This window comes from Blastomyces dermatitidis (assembly GCF_000003525.1).
Source record: "Blastomyces dermatitidis ER-3 genomic scaffold supercont1.14, whole genome shotgun sequence".
In the NCBI taxonomy this organism is placed as follows: Eukaryota; Fungi; Ascomycota; class Eurotiomycetes; order Onygenales; family Ajellomycetaceae; genus Blastomyces; species Blastomyces dermatitidis.
This window is the reverse complement of record NW_025544787.1, coordinates 927043-940575: the sequence shown is the minus strand read 5'-3', so window position 1 is coordinate 940575 and position 13533 is coordinate 927043. Positions and strand designations below refer to the sequence as shown.

The 13533-nt window shown below is 46.3% G+C and overlaps 5 protein-coding genes across 7 annotated transcripts; 2 read left to right on the top strand and 3 right to left on the bottom strand.

Moving 5' to 3' along the window:
- Positions 1 to 130: 130 nt before the first annotated feature.
- BDCG_17947 (uncharacterized protein) lies at positions 131 to 1229 on the bottom strand. Its single transcript, XM_045426987.1, has 2 exons — positions 904 to 1229; positions 131 to 733 (listed from the first exon to the last, which is right to left on the bottom strand). The coding sequence occupies exons 1-2, from the start codon at positions 1159 to 1161 to the stop codon at positions 494 to 496; spliced, it is 498 nt and encodes a 165-aa protein (XP_045282873.1). The 5' UTR covers positions 1162 to 1229; the 3' UTR covers positions 131 to 493.
- Positions 1230 to 1787: 558 nt separating this feature from the next.
- BDCG_09269 (uncharacterized protein) lies at positions 1788 to 3316 on the top strand (the record flags this gene model as incomplete). Its single annotated transcript, XM_045425055.1, has 2 exons — positions 1788 to 1818; positions 1845 to 3316. The coding sequence occupies 2 exons, from the start codon at positions 1788 to 1790 to the stop codon at positions 3314 to 3316; spliced, it is 1503 nt and encodes a 500-aa protein (XP_045282872.1).
- Positions 3317 to 3866: 550 nt separating this feature from the next.
- BDCG_09268 (AP-2 complex subunit mu) lies at positions 3867 to 6938 on the top strand. Its single transcript, XM_045425054.1, has 4 exons — positions 3867 to 3949; positions 4065 to 4560; positions 4669 to 5635; positions 5769 to 6938. The coding sequence occupies exons 1-4, from the start codon at positions 3911 to 3913 to the stop codon at positions 5773 to 5775; spliced, it is 1509 nt and encodes a 502-aa protein (XP_045273631.1). The 5' UTR covers positions 3867 to 3910; the 3' UTR covers positions 5776 to 6938.
- A 1619-nt stretch (positions 6939 to 8557) lies between these two features.
- On the bottom strand, positions 8558 to 11876 carry BDCG_09267. 3 transcript variants are annotated; one of them, XM_045425053.1, is made up of 4 exons: positions 11503 to 11876; positions 9876 to 11295; positions 9399 to 9809; positions 8558 to 9294 (listed from the first exon to the last, which is right to left on the bottom strand). In XM_045425053.1, the coding sequence occupies exon 3, from the start codon at positions 9750 to 9752 to the stop codon at positions 9528 to 9530; it is 225 nt and encodes a 74-aa protein (XP_045282871.1). In that variant the 5' UTR covers positions 9753 to 9809; positions 9876 to 11295; positions 11503 to 11876; the 3' UTR covers positions 8558 to 9294; positions 9399 to 9527. The 3 variants fall into 3 exon arrangements, with proteins under 3 accessions (XP_045282871.1, XP_045282869.1, XP_045282870.1); XM_045425051.1 differs by having other exon boundaries at positions 9399 to 11295; XM_045425052.1 differs by having other exon boundaries at positions 9403 to 11295.
- A 26-nt stretch (positions 11877 to 11902) lies between these two features.
- BDCG_09266 (uncharacterized protein) lies at positions 11903 to 13533 on the bottom strand. Its single transcript, XM_045425050.1, has one exon. It carries the CDS (start codon positions 13357 to 13359, stop codon positions 13024 to 13026), a length of 336 nt encoding a protein of 111 aa, XP_045273630.1. The 5' UTR covers positions 13360 to 13533; the 3' UTR covers positions 11903 to 13023.

The following is a 13533-nucleotide window of genomic DNA, read 5'->3' as shown; positions in this document are numbered from 1 at the left end:
CTCCCGTTCCAATAGCCTCGATCTAGGGAGTAGGTTTAGCCTCCTGTACTCCGTACGCTCGAGGAGACCGGTGATTTTTCACAGCTTGCATGCATAATTTAGTCCAGGCAAGGAATGGAATGGTCAGAGGAGTGGGCATTAATATTGGGTTGATGCAGGGCGACCGTTTTCCACGCACGGTTTTTATGTATGTACTATGTATTATGTATGTATGCTTCTAGCCGTTGGGGAAATACCTGTACAAACTCATCGGCCCCTGCAGGCGGCTGCGGCTGGTAGGTTTTGCTGCTATTAATAGTATTCAGAACGACGAACGATACGAAGATATTATTATTGCTGTCAAAAAGCCTAAAGGACATAAAAGGAGAGAGCAAGACGCCAACATTCACAAGGGGTTTGTCCCTCGAGTAGCCGTCCTGCTTCTCGGTTTTGGGGAGGCTTTGCACCGTTTTAAACAGCAGTTAGTGCGGTGATGGTTCAGAACCATACCCAGCTAGGCGGGTGCCGGGGAGACCTGGAATGGCTTCCGGAGGCCTCGCCATGCCTTTCCGTTATTGGTCTCTGATGCAGGTATCCATGCATCCATGCTGCTTGGAAACTCGAGCAAACTACGCAGCGTAAGCGCACGCCGGACTGAGACCGAAGTGCGACTTTGGCAGTTTGCTGGACCCTGGGTGGGCTGCGTGGTGAAGGACAGACGACAGACTCCTGACATTCGTTCGGCAGGTACAGCCTGTACAGCCAAACCAGGTTATATTCAGGATCCTGATGTATTATGTTAATAAGTGTTTCTTTGCGTGGTAAGGCGTAGATGTATAGCACCCAAGGGATCAAACGCTCACATTTTTTATAATATTATTTGAAACCAGGCGGAATGCGTCTTTCTTTCACACTGTCACAGACTAGCAGGCAGCTTAGCTGATTGCTGGAAGCTGACGGTAGATCTAAAATCATCCTAAAAAAATGTTCTCGGCTTGGTGGGGACAGTATGCGTTCATCCACGCGAGCTCGCAAGCGGTGCAAGGGCGCTGCGGTCACAGCTGCGTGGCCCATCCCTATGGACCCTGCTTCTCCTCCCACAGCCAGCGTTATAAGAAGATAATTAGTCCCGTAATCTCCATAGTCTTCTTGTAAGTCTTCTCGTAGGCTCTTCTCAGCCATTATATTGAAGGAGAGACATATGATATATCCCAATACCTGGGACGGGGAGCGCGAGACCTGAAACCGGCCTAAAAAAAAAAAAAAAAAAAAAAAAAAAAAATAGGATCTGTCCAATATATTAATGCTGTCATATCAGCCTCCGGGAGCACAGGAACGAATGATCGTGGGCTTGGCCAGAGCATTGGTTTGAGCTATTTGCGGTGGCCACTGGAGTTGATCGTGTTGTTCAGGATAGGTCAGTTTTCGACTGCTTAAGCTCGACCAACTGAACTAACTGCAGCTCCTTTTTGGATTATCGCGGTCTCTGTTAAGGTCGACTTTACCACTCGCTCGGAATGGACATCGTTGTGGGGAACTATTGCCTGGATCTTCTCTCTGATGCTAAACCGTGAAGTGGAACTGAGTGGTGGTGCTGCTTGGATTATTTCTTCCGATATATTATTATTGGTTTTACTACTCCCGATTGTCATTCCTTTTTTTATCATTTTATTCCCCGTCCCCCCTGCCCTACACTCACTCATTGAAACCTTTTCAACCATATTTTCCGCCTTCATTTGCCCCATTTCTCCTCAATTCCGACCAGACCAGACCAGTGTCCATTTCTGCTGAGTTGTGGTTGTGTAGGCATGCTGCTGCTGCTTGTCCCTTCTACGCTGAGTACTACTACTAGGCCTTCCCCCAAGCCCCTTTCTCGGCTTCTGCTGTCGCCAATCACCGCCCGCAGCCTCCGCCAGTCTCGTCCTCACCAGCAACAGCGCCAACCTCACCCTCGCCTGACACCACCGCAGAACCCCTTTACGACGCTCTCTCCGTGTCGTCGACAACAACCACGGCGTCCTACGCCATTCACCGTCCACGCTATCTATCATCGCGGCCGGCTGAAGAAGGGCCCTACACCGATATCCCGCTCGTTCCCATTTTCACGAACAATTCTTCTGCTGCGTCCTCCCTCCAACCTCCAGAACCCGCCTACCAACCCCCCCCTCGACGAGCAGCACATACCCCTCACCAACGCCGCAACTCCCACGGACGCTCTCTCTTCTCATCCATTCGCACAAGTATTCGCAAACCGCCATCGTCCAGGCTCTGGAATCCCATCAACTACGTCCCCCGCACAACCTTCGTCACCGCTCCACGCCCTTCTCCGATCTCCGACACCTCTCCTTACGTCGAATCACAACGGGACGCTTATCCTCTGCTGACCATTCCGGAACAGCGGCGCAGTCGCCAACAACCCAGTCCAACGAGTTTGTTGGTTGAGCGCAGCGTCGCGGATACAGAGAGTGGACGCGCAAGTATCGGGCTTCCTCCCGGCCATCGACGCAGTGGTGTGTGGGAAACCATTAATATGGTCAACAATTTAGATCAAGGTACAGGGGTGAGACAAGGAGATGCAGATAATATTCGCCGGCCAGACCCCACTCACTTGCGAACCAACGGGTTAAACACTCACCAGGTTGCTGGAGCCCATCCAGACCGCCCTCGGGAAGTTCCATCACAACACTCTTTGCGATCACAGACGTTTGCTTCCATCCCTTCTACCAACGGCAATCATTCTTCAGGCGGCGGTGGTGCAGATGGCGATGTCGCGGAAGAATTAGCCTGGGGCCCTTCACACCCTTGTTTCCCACATATGAATCCACACGTCCCCGTCAATTCTCTGGAATACCAAAACACTCGAATCATCCGCATACGACGCGATTGGATGGTCAAGGGTGATCTCGCACCCACGTTTTCGAACCTATATCCCGAAATCCTTGACCCGTTGCTTCCAGAGCATGAATTCCGAACCGTTATCGCGAAGATAAACGACGAACTAATTACTTCATTCGACCCTTTCAGTGCACGCAACTGGCTTGACGGTGCAATTGGACTAGCAACAGGTTGGATCTGGGATGACTTCGGGGCTACAGGCGTCAAGAGTCACCTGAAGTCCATTGAGCAGTGGCTTGAGCACTGGAATTCCAGTGTTGGTATCAGAGAAGGCGTGAAGATCTGGAGTTTACGGAGCACGGGCTATATGTCTATCGACATCCAGATTCCGGACCCGAAAGTTGGCATCGTCGAGAGCGATGGGGCATCTGCTACGGGCATGAGGCCTGACACTGCAGAGCGTGATGCCGAACACCACTTCCTCCCGCCATCGAACAGATGATGAAAATGTTGTTTTATTCCTCCCTCGTTTCGTATCGTTATTTTATACGTTATCTAATCTTACGATATCCATTTCGTTAATTTTTTTTCCTGCTGCTGCTTTTCCACCTCCAGTTTCCACCCTCGTATTTCCCTCCTTTGCGTGCTGGCATCATGGCGACTCTACCTATCGGGCGGGTCTGAGTTCCTTTTCTTCGCTGTTGATTCTGTTTTTCTTTTTTCTTTTTCTTTTTCTTCCTGTCTTTCTATCTTTTTTTGGGGGGGTGTTATTGATTATATATTGCATACGGCAAAAAGCACCATCGCATATTCCTTCTTGGGAGTTTCTTTCTTATCTTCTCTCTAGTTCGTTACCTTCTTTTCTTTCCTCCCTGATTGTTAGAGTTGCTTTTTAATTTTCCTTTTCCTTTTTCTTTTTCTTTTTCTTTTTTTTCTGGGCGAATATTCGCCCCTACCTCATTCTTCAGATACCAGCATATACCCACATTATATGGCCGCGATGGCCTAATAGAAGACGATGTTTTGAACACTGAGTTTTTCTAACTAATGATATTCAATTCAGTGGACCGGCGGCCAAATTCAATGCTGCCCTTTGATGACGTGCTGCACGGTAGCAAGCTACAAGAACTATGAAGTAGGTATTAACAAATAAATGTAGTAGTAAATTAAAGCCTAGTACATGTATCAATAGATATTTATTAAACGATCGATTGAGTACGCAGCGCTTAACACCGTTACGTGGAATCTAGGAGGGGTTCGTCGCTCGCGTTGTTGTAGCGGGAGCTACTATTACGAAACTTTACGGTATCGTAATATTGCCCGTCCGTCCGCAACCTCCACGCCTGCCAATCAATCACAGCAAATGTCCCTTTAACGAGCAAAACGCAGGCGCCCTCAGATCAATCAATATGCTCTCCGGCATCCTAATCTTCAACCATAAGGGCGAGAATCTCATCTACCGCGCCTTTCGCAACGACTGCCGCCCGCGTCTCGCAGACGTATTCCGCATCCAGGTCATCTCCAACCCGCAGGTTCGCTCACCCATTCTAACGCTGGGATCGACGACGTTCAGCCATGTCAAGCATGAGAATATATACCTGGTTGCGGTGACAAAGAGCAATGTGAATGCGGCGCTGGTGTTTGAGTTTCTGTATCGGTTTGTGTTGTTGGGGAAGGGGTATTTTGGGAAGTTCGATGAGGAGGCCGTGAAGAATAATTTCGTGCTTGTTTATGAGCTGTTGGATGGTGAGTTGGTGCTATATATATCTTCTTTGTCGAAGTGGATGTGCCCAATTTCTCTTGACAGAGCTTTGGCTAATTTTCGTGGGTTACTTTTCCCTGAGCGATTAATAGAGATACTTGACTTTGGATACCCCCAGAACACCGAAACGGATACCCTTAAAATGTACATTACGACAGAGGGCGTCAAATCAGCCATTGCAAACTCGCCCTCGGATTCTAGCAAAATTACTATGCAAGCTACGGGAGCCCTGTCGTGGCGCCGATCGGATATCAAATACAGGAAGAACGAGGCATTTGTCGACGTTATTGAGGATGTCAACTTGCTCATGTCGGCTACCGGGACCGTCCTGCGTGCTGACGTAAATGGCCAGATCGTTATGCGAGCGTATCTATCCGGTACGCCGGAGTGTAAATTTGGCCTGAATGACAAGTTACTTCTCGACAACAATGATGGCGCCGGAAGATCGGATGGCAGAACGAAAGCAACACGCGCGGCAGCAGGCAGCGTTACGCTGGAGGACTGCCAGTTCCACCAGTGCGTGAAACTTGGTCGTTTCGACGCTGACCGTATCATCTCCTTCGTTCCCCCTGACGGGGAATTTGAGCTGATGCGCTACCGGGCAACGGAAAACGTGAACCTGCCATTTAAGATTCACCCGATCGTGCGTGAGATTGGCACTACTAAGGTCGAATACAGCATTGCCATCAAGGCCAACTTCAGCTCGAAGCTGTTCGCGACTAACGTCATCGTTCGCATCCCTACCCCGCTCAATGCGGCCAAGATCATAGAACGGACGAGTCAGGGACGCGCGAAATATGAACCAGAGCAGAATAATATTGTCTGGAAGATTACACGATTCTCGGGCCAGAGCGAGTGTATACTCACCGCAGACGCGACGTTGACGAGTATGACACAGCAGAAGGCATGGAGTCGGCCGCCGCTCAGTCTTGAGTTTAGTCTGCTTATGTTCACGAGTAGCGGGCTGTTGGTGAGGTACCTGAAGGTGTTTGAGAAGAATAATTATAGTAGTGTTAAATGGGTAAGGTACATGACTAGGGCGGGAAGTTATGAGATCAGGTAAGATTGCCGCCCCTCTTCCTTTCAATGAATTCCGAATTTACTGGTTGAATGGGGGCTAGATATCGGATGACATGCTTGCCTTGTTGTGGGTGTTAAATAACTAACGTGTGTGGCTATTTCCAAAACACAGGTTTTAAATGCGAGTCACCCACCATCTTCCCCTCGCCTTACAGACCGAGGTTGGATATGTTCGTACTCCTCATCCCTCCACGCGTTTCATTCTGCATCGTGCATACATACATACGTATAGCATATATATATCTGTACTCTGAAACCTCTTTGGCCGTTTCTTTTCCTGTAATTGTTCCATGACTGGCGTTGTTGGGAGGGCGTTGGGATTTTCTTCTTCCTTGTTGTTGCTGCCTTCGCTTTTTTGCTTCGCTGATACTATACTTCCTTTAGTTAGCGTAAGCTGTGCAGTTGGAGATTCGATATTCATCATTTGAGTTTCTATTGTCCTCAAGTTATCCAAAGATTAGCGATTCTCCTAAAGGTAGTGTAGTGGGTATGTACCCATCAATGGCACAGCGAGCATACCCAGCCTTTGGTTCTCACATTGATAAATGAATATTCTGTACCATTCGAACATAATCAGTGAGGGCTTTTTCATACGCTGGGGTGATTTCAATTGCAGAACAGGATTTTGAGGCTAAAAATAGAATACTCACGTGATAAAATGGCCCTGAGCCTCATCTCTATTTAGACTTCAGCGATCTCCCTCGGGCGAGATATCAGCAACTAAATGTCCTTAATCCACCACTATCATGCGGCATTTCCACTTGGATGGAGTACCTCCTGGCTAACTGGTCACAATGCTCCTGGATCTGCCGCTGGAGATTTTTAATCAGATCATCAGCGAGGTATACCGTATAACTACTACCGGCAGAAAGGGGTAATTGAGTTCAGAGCATAATTTCGTAGATAAACCATCTTCGTACCCTGAAAAATCTGCCTCAAGTTTCAAAAGCACTGCACAGATATTTGCTTGCTTACTTATATCGTGATTTCAAAATCTCCATTAAGGACAATGATCTCACTCAATTCCACATACCGCCCTCGTGAAAGAAATGGAACTAGGGACATTGTGAACTGCCTTAGCTTCGTACAGAATATAGAACTTAGTTCAGCTGTTTGTTTATCGGGACATATCTGTGTTGAGAAGCTCTTACCGCACTTTCGGGCTCAGGGAGTGTCATGCAACCAGATAACAGCCGAAGAACATGACAATACTGTAGAATTAATCGGGAAGAAAGTGTCATCTGTATTTCTTTATATCCCAAAAGACTCTCTACAAAGCTTCAGGTACGTCCTCAATGGAGTAAAAACATTTGGTATTCATGCGAATTCTGAAAGCCTGTAACTGGAAGCTGAGACTCTGTGAACCTTCTGAACTCCTAGGACCCTCTGGTTATCTCTCACAGTACTAGAGACGTATCATGTCACTCTCACTATATGATGATCCGTTTTGTAACCACTTGCCTAATTCTCTGTCCTTTAAGCACTTCAGACTTCTTCGCCACCTCTACTGGAAAGGGCGGGTTTGGGTATACCATTATCAACCACTGTTAGCTGCGAATTCCCGTAGTCTAGAGTCACTAGAGTTGGTATTTCTCAGGCCATATCAATCTTGATATTTCTTGATATAAAATTACTATTTTTAGATATTTTTAAGCTTATTTTAGTATGATTTTTAATTTTTTAAAAAAGTAATGCTTTTTGATAATACTCAAATAATATTTTAAATCATTTAAAATAATAAGAAGATCTCTTATTCATTTTCCAATGAAGATTTTCAACAGAAGAATCTCATTCTTGATGTCTAACTGTCTTAAGATATTTGATCCTCAACTGATAATACTCTGTGAGATTGCTGTTTCTTTGTACTAACTTGGCCATCTCAGGCTTGCAAGAGATCTTCTTCTCAGTGCGCTTCTTCAGAAACTGGTCTCTAAAGACTTCAAGAAAGATAGTCTAATGATCTTCTATTGAGTTTTCAAGAATGTGCATCAAACTGAATCTAGCTAAGAGAACTTGAAAACAGATTTGTGAAATCTATAATTCTCAGTCTGAACAACTCAAGAATAAGAACAGAGATGTTGTATTATTAGATATCAGTTGTAGTGTAACTATAACTGAGGCTAGAACTGAGACTAAATGTGACTTTTAACTGTGAAAAAGTTAGTTCTGGTTTCAAGTATATCAGGAATAGTAATTTCATATTAGTTTCAGTTCTGATTCTATCTAGTCATAGTTGTATTTAGTTATTAAATGAGACTATATAATATAATCACTTTTCTCAACAAGACCAGGACAAGAATCAAGCTTATTGAAGTCTCTAATGAATTGTTCACTCTTGCTGCAGTCTACTACAAAATCCTCAATATTGACAAAGTAGAGCTGAAGCTGAGAAAGACAAGTAAGTAAGAGAGAAGGAGAAGAAGATTGTCTGACTCTGCAAGTGTTTTGAGCAGACCCTTGATGCAATCATGCAAATCACTTCTCAGAATTCAAGACAGCTTATGCCAAGCAGATCCAAGGGATTGAGAAGGAGCCAGAATAGGAGATGGGAGATCTCAGGAGGACTCCTTAATAATTATAAGGAAGTACTCTGTAGTTAAACCAGAAAACAACAGGATGAGAAGGAGATGTCACGTAAACCTTACACAGGAAAAATGGTCCCTCCCCTCTCTGCATTGATTGTGGAAAAATTGGTCATATAAGCAAGGTCTGTACCGGCCCTGCATTGGAAGCTTGGGAGAAGGCTATTCTCAAGGATAAGGTCTTTGTCCTCCTTCTTCAGCACCGTCGGTAGAAGGGACCTTACTTCGATTACGTAGGATGTCGAGTGCGTTGCTACTAGAAGGAAGGTTTGGGCTATTTAGGCTGCGATATCCGATTTCCCAACGCTTGCAACGACAGCTAAAGCACACTGGCCTTTTGGAACTACAAGTAATCAAACCTCATCCAGCCCAGGGGGTCTAAGGCCTCCTCTAATGTACTAGAGGACAAATTGCAGGAAGCAGAACACCTATTTACGGCTATCCTGCTTGAGAACTTTAAGGAAAAAGTTGATGAGCTCATGAACATGGCTTAAGAGGACTTGGAAACAGAGTTGTGAAATCTATGATCCTCAGCCCGAAGGACCCAAGGACAAGGATGAAGACATTTTATTAGATGTTGGGGTCCCAGATCCTTTTGTTTTAGCAGAAACAACACTTACAGAGGCAGAACTGCATAGGATTAAGAGGATCATTGTTGATGACTTGGTCCAGCTCAACCCTTCGGTTCCGCGAGCTGGCTTTAACACCTAGTTATATCTAATCCTTGCGCCAATAAGAGTCTTCCAACCCACTTTTTATGCTTGCTGTATTTAAGTTTCTGAGGACTTCTGGGAGGACTCCACCTGTAGGGGCATGAAGCTTCATCTCAAGATCCCTAACCATCTCCTGCAAGGACTCGTCTAACTCCACCACCCTCCTTCTTCTGAGATTGGGTTGACGGATTGACAGATCCTTCTCTGTCCAAAGGTTTTCATCGGTTCTACGGGATGTAATTAGGCCCTATCTGTGTTGGAGGGCCTCTTTACCACCATGGCGCTGGTGGTGATTAAGCTCTTTTGGCCCAGTGGCCTAACAATCTGCAAGGTCCGGACTTTTCTGTAGACACAAGGATTCGATTATAAGCCAGTGGCCACAAGGATTGCAAATATCTCAAAAGGGTTCCAATATAGAAAACTTGAAGGATTGTCAATAAACATTACCTACACAACAGGAGCCGCCAGTATTTGTATGTATAACTGGAGAGTCAATAGAACCGTAATACGTCATTGTCATTGATCGCACGGATCAAGAAAGGTATTACTCCGTCCTCCGTCTGAGAACGGCTGCAACTACTGATATATCCCGGTTGTGTCCTTGAACCCCCTGAATGCGACTGATGTCTTGATGGGCCTGTTCAGATCATTCTGAGCGCCAGTCGAAGAACCTGTTGGTAAGAGGACTTTTCGGCCCGCGACTTTACCTAAATTGAACTTGTCCATGGTGTCTTCCTGCTCGTTGAGGGTCATGCTGGTGTATATTGTGGCATATTTCAGCCATGCGCGGCACTGAACCATGATTCTCAAGGTCTCCTCCCTGTCCAAAACCACTTCGGAAATCTTTCGACAAAGGTACTGTAATTTCGGGGAGTCGAGAGTGAGAAAGAAAGCAGGCAAAAAACTGTTCTGGGGGATGATTACATTGCAATCTTAGGGTCAGAAAAAAAAAAGGGGCATCACAATTGTTGCACCTCCCTGCTCATTTCTGAACATCTGGTGCATGATTTTTTCTCAGGTCGCATCCGTGAGAACAATTCCAACCTGGGACTTGTTGCTACATGGCTAACCTGTCTATACGCCCGGAAATTAATTCTTTCCTTGCCTGCCGCCCTATCAGGAAGATCGTCTGACAATTGTGCTGGGGCCTCTGAACCACCCGAACTTACCTACTGCTTGATCAACGGGAAGTACATCGTGTTATGCTGTGCCTGGGTTGCCTGGTTGAATTTTAACTCGACAACCGCAATGCACTGGTAAAAGAACGATGCCTCGAGGAATCCTAAGGTTGAATTGCGCTTGCTTCACCGAGGTAGACAACCACACCGAGCCGTCAAAATGTTCAAAAAGTGTTTGTGATATATCCAGTGGGGGTTTTCCGGCGGTAACTATTTTCATATGTTAAGAGTTTCCTCGGCCCAGTTATTGATTCTCTAATATAAAACCTTCCCCCACAAATTGTTTATAGTACCACAAGCCCAAACCCACAGAATGCCATTAAAGTTGGGTTCGGTGGGAATACATAAGGCAATGATAAATACCCGCAGGTGATAGACATCAAACTAAGCCATCGCAGTCCTTCCTCGGGACTCCGTTAGGCGTGAAAAGAAAATCGGGCATCAAGTTCGAGAAGGTTGCGAAAAGGAACCATTTGCGCCCAGGATTTTGCTGACCGTGTAATGTCAAGCGTCGTGAACAACGCATATAGTGAACATGGCTGCAGGAGGGCCAGGAGTATCAGCCGCTAGGCCGAAAAGAACAAGTCGAAACATGCCGGCGGTCAAGGAGTTATCGAATTTCACCCACATTATAGAAATTCGAATATCATCTAGTGGTGCCCATCCAGGTCTGTGCGTCGCAATGCGTCGGTACAATTCCCTTCCCTAGTCTCCGACATCTGTTCGAGCTGGCCGTGAGTGAGGTCAAACTGTCCTCTAACCGGCTCAATAAGGGGATAGTGGCTGCACAGTTCATGATATTCGAAGTCTTTCGAGGGCCATGGGCAACACTCGCTCATATGATAATCTTTCTCCCGAAAATACAATGCCCAGAATAGGAATGTCAATGCAGCCTCAATGGCTATGATAAATAGTCGTATGTATTGTAAAATTTTCTAAGACGGTCTCCAATATCCGTGGAATCGATATAGGACCAAAAATCGAGGACGGCGGTGAAATGAAGCTAATCGGCCATAAACGCCTGGATTGCCGGTTGGGGGTCTGTTTGAGATAGATGGCCGGGACAAGAACCGGATTTCTAGATGCTGTGGTGAGCTTGCGACGCAACTCAACTCTAGCACATCATCACCAGGGAGATTCTCTGAATCGTCAAACAGCTGCTGCTGCTAAACATTAGAGGTTAGCAATACGTCGCCGCCATCACCCAACAGCGGATGGGAAATAGTCAAGGGGTCAGACTTAGGGGTCAGGGGCAGAGAATCAATAACTCGAGTGGGTCAGCTCTGAACAGCATCAGTGATTTCAGGGTTAAAATTAATCATTAGAAGATCCCCTGATTGCAAACGAGCTTCAGTGTGACCGGGGGCGCTCACAAAAAACTATAAACCGACGGTTATCCGCTCCGGGGTCGGTCAACATACGAAGTCGGGTGCGTAGGTGGATGTGATGGCTTGTTGATATATTAGCCATATACGAACAGGGGCGGTTTCTGCAAACCACCACAAAAGATGAGGGCTCGCTGAGGCGAACACCAGTCATTCTAATGAGGACAGACTGGATAGATCTAATTAAATGGAAAGGGATTGAAACAACCCATGGATTTATTTCCTTCAACAGCTATAATGATAACAAGCTTCTGAACGGATATCACGTAACAGACCGAGACCCGTGCTTGTAACTTAACATAGGTGCAAAAGAACCGACAGCAAGCAATGTAGCGTGGCAGGAACGCGAAGTTCCTGCCACGCCATGGGAACCTCGACAGATTCGCGGCCATACAATGCAAGTAGGCCTCTCTCGATTTCTTAACGATAGTCGGTCGCTATTACAAACAGCGCAGAGAGCAGTGAAACACGGTTCAACTCGATGTTCCAGTGCCCGGGGTCAGGTAGAATAACTCTCTGATGCTGATTTGGTCTAGCCGCCCTGACAGGATAAAAGCAAAACCAACTTGTCGCTGGACGGTGCGGAGGCGAGGTGGCAAGTAAACCTGTCATGTTGATTTAGATCATCTCTTCTGATTCGGTGCACCATTTCGTTGCTCGTCTATTTGGTCAGCCAGAACGACAGGGCCTTGATCCATGTTTCTAATTCAAAGAGACGTGCGGATTATCAAATTGATAAAAGAGATTTTTTGATGACCTCTAAAACTCCGTTGTTATTGTTATGATTCTTAAAATTGATAACGCGTTCTGCATTAAACTGATGCGGTTGTTTGCGAGTTATTCATTCAGAAGCATTCCAACATCGGATTGACTTGGGGTATGTTTGCCCGCGTGAAGATACCTTCTGTCGTAACTCACCGGAGCGCCCCTGAAATGCTGGAGTAGGTAGCTGCGCAATTATTCGCCTGCAGTAACTGCTAGCATAAAAAAGTTGCCAGTACGTAAATTGCCATTCGGCATCATATAAGGTTATGGTATGGTATCTTTCATATGTGTCACGGCGAGATTTAGAAACTTCCCCAAGGTCTGCAGAGTGTATAATAAGCAAGTGTTCCAAAGCTGAGGGTAATTTTCCCAGTGTTTCACGCTCCAGTCCCAAACCAATATAGGTAACTGAGGTCTGTCTGTAGGCACTCGGCAGCCCCTAATGATCCGAGTGAATCCCTCTCTGAAGTTTGCAAACCCGTTTATTTAATCTCGACAGATAGTAGTCGCAGAAAACGAAGCAGAATAGACCCCGTTAAAATGTCTCGAGCAAAAGGGTTGGTAGGACTTTCGCATCCCCTTAGTTGTAGCCATCGTATGTACACTGATCCCAGGCATTTCAGTTCCAACCTCAATTACAGATTAAGGCTGCCCGGAAAGTCCCTTTATTCCTATCTTTAACGAGTCGACCAACACCCGCTAGTAAACCTCCGGAAGTAAACAGAGATGGGGGGGCTCTGTAGGCTATCCCGCCCCAATCGGAATCCGTATACCCAATCGGAATCCGTATAGCCAATCAGGAAGTATGTAGCGGTCTGATTCATCGGTTCCTTCGTATAAGAATGCCGAGAGCCTTTGTTCCTTTGGGATATCGTATGACATGGATATGGCCCATGGGGTCGTCGGTCTCTCACGCTCGCCAGATTCCTTGTTGCTTGTACGATTGGTGAGCCGCTTCATCAAGCCGTCCACGTCGATATTAGATATTAGAAAATGGGGTCTTGGCCCGTGACGAAGAGTTCGTCTAGACAAGTCTTCACGAATGCCTTCTTGGTATTCTCGTGGGCTGAGTAGGGACATGGCATGATGGATATCCTCTGCACTTACGCCTAGTTCCTTGTGTCTGGCGACTAGATATCAGAAACTAGCGTCGTTGAGAAGCGAGATAGGCGTTAACTATACGTGCAGACTAGCAAGTTCCTTTTGAGGATAATATGTAGTGCTCTGTGGTCTGTGACGATAGTAAAGTACCGC